The 2,929-nt window shown below is 38.1% G+C and overlaps 1 protein-coding gene across 1 annotated transcript in view; it reads left to right on the forward strand.

Moving 5' to 3' along the window:
* Positions 1 to 1,746: 1,746 nt before the first annotated feature.
* Positions 1,747 to 2,929, forward strand: part of LOC138007441 (GFP-like non-fluorescent chromoprotein) — a 4,188-nt gene continuing 3,005 nt past the window's right edge. Inside the window, exon 1 of the mRNA XM_068854338.1 lies at positions 1,747 to 1,905. Coding sequence (XP_068710439.1) covers positions 1,903 to 1,905 — 3 coding nt within the window. The 5' untranslated portion in view covers positions 1,747 to 1,902. The remainder of the gene's footprint in view (positions 1,906 to 2,929) is intronic.

Consider the following 2,929-nt stretch of genomic DNA (forward strand, 5'->3'; position numbering starts at 1 on the left):
TGTCGGTGCCTTATGCTCCCTCAGCGGGGCTCCGAGGATTGAGTGAGTGAGTGAGTGAGTGTGAACTTTATGTTTCACCACCTGTCTTGACGTTCCATTCTTGAGCTCCATATGGGTATATTTTCTTTAAAGATGAACTAAAACGCCATTCGCATCGCCATTCGCGTTACAATGACTTTCGACGCCATTACAGGTTAATTGTGCAGAGCAAGCTACGCATTACCCCAGCCCCCTGAAACCTAACAAAATACGCACAGAAGACTCTATGCACTAAGACACCACTTAGCAGGGGAGTGACAGGCAAGACTTTTCCCGACACGGAAAAAAATAAAAACAACAAAAAAACCCACAAAATCAAACCGAGATTCCGACTGGGTTTGGCAACCCAGTAATAATGGCAAATCAATCGGATACTGAACAAGACAGGCGGTGGAATCTTAAAAGCGACGAGTAATGGACATCGACAACAATCTGTCGCCTGTCCAGCCGAAATCAAAGTGAGCAGCATTTCTAATCTTTTCCCAAGTGTGGTGTTATGTAGAACACTGAAACCAAATGGAAAATTTTCTGGTAACTTATGGGTTCAACAAAGACAGAGAACGAATCGAACACCTTAAGTGGATCTGTGATCAACTCTGCACAGTCTTCAGGTAAAAAAAAAAATGATTGGAATGTGACAGGCAAGAATTATTTGAAAGAAAGCTTGTCGTCTATTTTTTGCTTCGTTATTCAAGGAAAAGGTTCTTCATGGAAACGGTTTGATCCTGAAATTTTAGTTTGTTGTAATATTGCGCATATTTGACACGACTGAGTTTTTTCTCTTCACGCACGTACTGAAATAGAAAAGGGTTTTTGCCTCTTATAGCAAATATGTTGTTTGTTTCAAAAATTTGTTCGCTGGAAAAGGTGGCCTTCATGAATTCATCATGTTTTATAATATGCGAGCTTAACTGGACAGTTTTTATGGCAATACTAAAGCTTTCTGTTGTGCTAACTTAATTAAATATTAAATATACATTCTGCCTCGTGAGTTTGTTAATCTCGTTAACCAGCAATAACGTCGAAAGTCATTGCAGCGCGAATGGCGTTTTAGTGCATCTTATGTTGTTTGTTTCAATAAAATGTTTCGCTGGAAAAGGATTCTGTGATATTTTGTGCCTTTGTGAATTATAATATCATGTGTGTTGAATTTTCGAGCCATAGTTAATAGATGTAGCTGGTTATGAAACTCGACAAGGTTCTTTGTTTCATGTTTTTGTTTGCTTTTTTGGCCTTGACCCTGCACAAAACTCGACAAAAACACTCTTTTTTCGGCAGGATAACCAATCAACAGCTTCGACTAATTTAATCGAAATTAACTTGCGAACCAAAAACAAAAGATTGTGCAGAGTCAAGGTCGGTTCAACATCTAATTGCGACTGTATTGTTCCTCCTTTTGAAATTCTCAGGGTTTAATAACCAGTCCCTAGATTAACTGTGTTCGACCTTAAGGTTTAACTGTGATACGGGAGGATATTTTTAGTATTGCCTTGTAAGCAGGGAAGGTTCACGAAAATAAACAGGTCGGTTGGAAGCGTGCTTGAGTTTCAACAAAATGAGCCCCAAAATCAGCAAAAAATTGTGACGCCGATGAATAATAAAGTAGAGTGAAATATTTAAAATGCAACATTCGCTTAATTCTTACGTAAGATGTGTATTATGTAAGACACGTGTTGACCTTTTCTCATAAATGGCCTTATTGGCGTCATTAATTTGGTCTGTTATATGTTGGATGTCTTTTAAAACACGACTAATATAAGAGGTGTACTGGGTGAAGCGTGCATTCACATCAGCGTCTCTTTCACGGAAGGAGCTACTTAAGAAACGTTTGCAAATCGTTGATCTGCGCTACTTAGTCTCAATATGGTAAGTTTTCTTCCAATTTAGAACTTACAGTCAGTTAAACCTTTACTAATAGCCACCTGCGTATAAGTCTCAGTCCTTTTCTGCGAAGGCCACTGCTCTTTGTTCCGACTAACAGTCTTTAAATTCCATTTTATGCTTCGTTCTCATCAACACGGCCACCACCCTACAATGCAGTAAGGTCCTTGCCTCATTTACGAAAATCTTATCACAATGGCCATTTGAAATGCAATTGATCTACTAACTACACTTTAGTCGCTTAATGCTTTGTTAATGTTTTTTTCCTGACCACTTAGGTTTGACTGTGTTATTTGTTATGCTAAAATAAGCTCACTACAAAAGTTCAACCTAAATCATGTCAACTCTGGAGTTTCGTGCAGTTGGCTTGTCTTACGTGCCCAGGAGAGTTTCTTAACTTCGCACAAAAAAAAAAAAAAGAAAAAAGCAAAGACCTTGCGTGTCGTTTTGTTTTTTTAATATTTTTATCGTGAACATTTTACTTTGGGCTTCAATTTGTTACGTAAGGATGTTTTAAAATGAACATTTTTGAAACTACAAAAAATCTACCCTTTCACGCTCTTGTGTTTGGCGCTTTCCTCTTCTTTTGCACTGCCTACAAGTCTATTATATCTGACTACGCTCCTATGATGCGATTAGACTAAACCTGCCTCGGTATAATATGAATTCTTATGGACTGAGGTGATTTTCTGTTTGTGGTCCCAAGCTGTGGAACGAACTTCCATCTGAATTACGTGCGTAGACAGTATATTAAAGGGGCTAGGTCACGCAGTTTTAAGGAATTTCAGCACTGATCGAATGGTCATAGAATTAACTAAAATATCAAAATAACTGTTCAAAACTATAGAAGAACTCTGACAAAACACAAGGAAGCCAAGAAGGGACATGGATGGACAACACTGGAGAGGATTGAAATGGATTGAATTTGGGTAAATTTGAAAAACGTCGGCCCACCTTTTTTCAAATTTATATCAGTCTATATCAAAATGTAATTTACACAGCTGGAAAA

The sequence above is a fragment of the Montipora foliosa genome, chromosome 6 (assembly GCF_036669935.1).
Source record: "Montipora foliosa isolate CH-2021 chromosome 6, ASM3666993v2, whole genome shotgun sequence".
NCBI classification, from domain to species: domain Eukaryota; kingdom Metazoa; phylum Cnidaria; class Anthozoa; order Scleractinia; family Acroporidae; genus Montipora; species Montipora foliosa.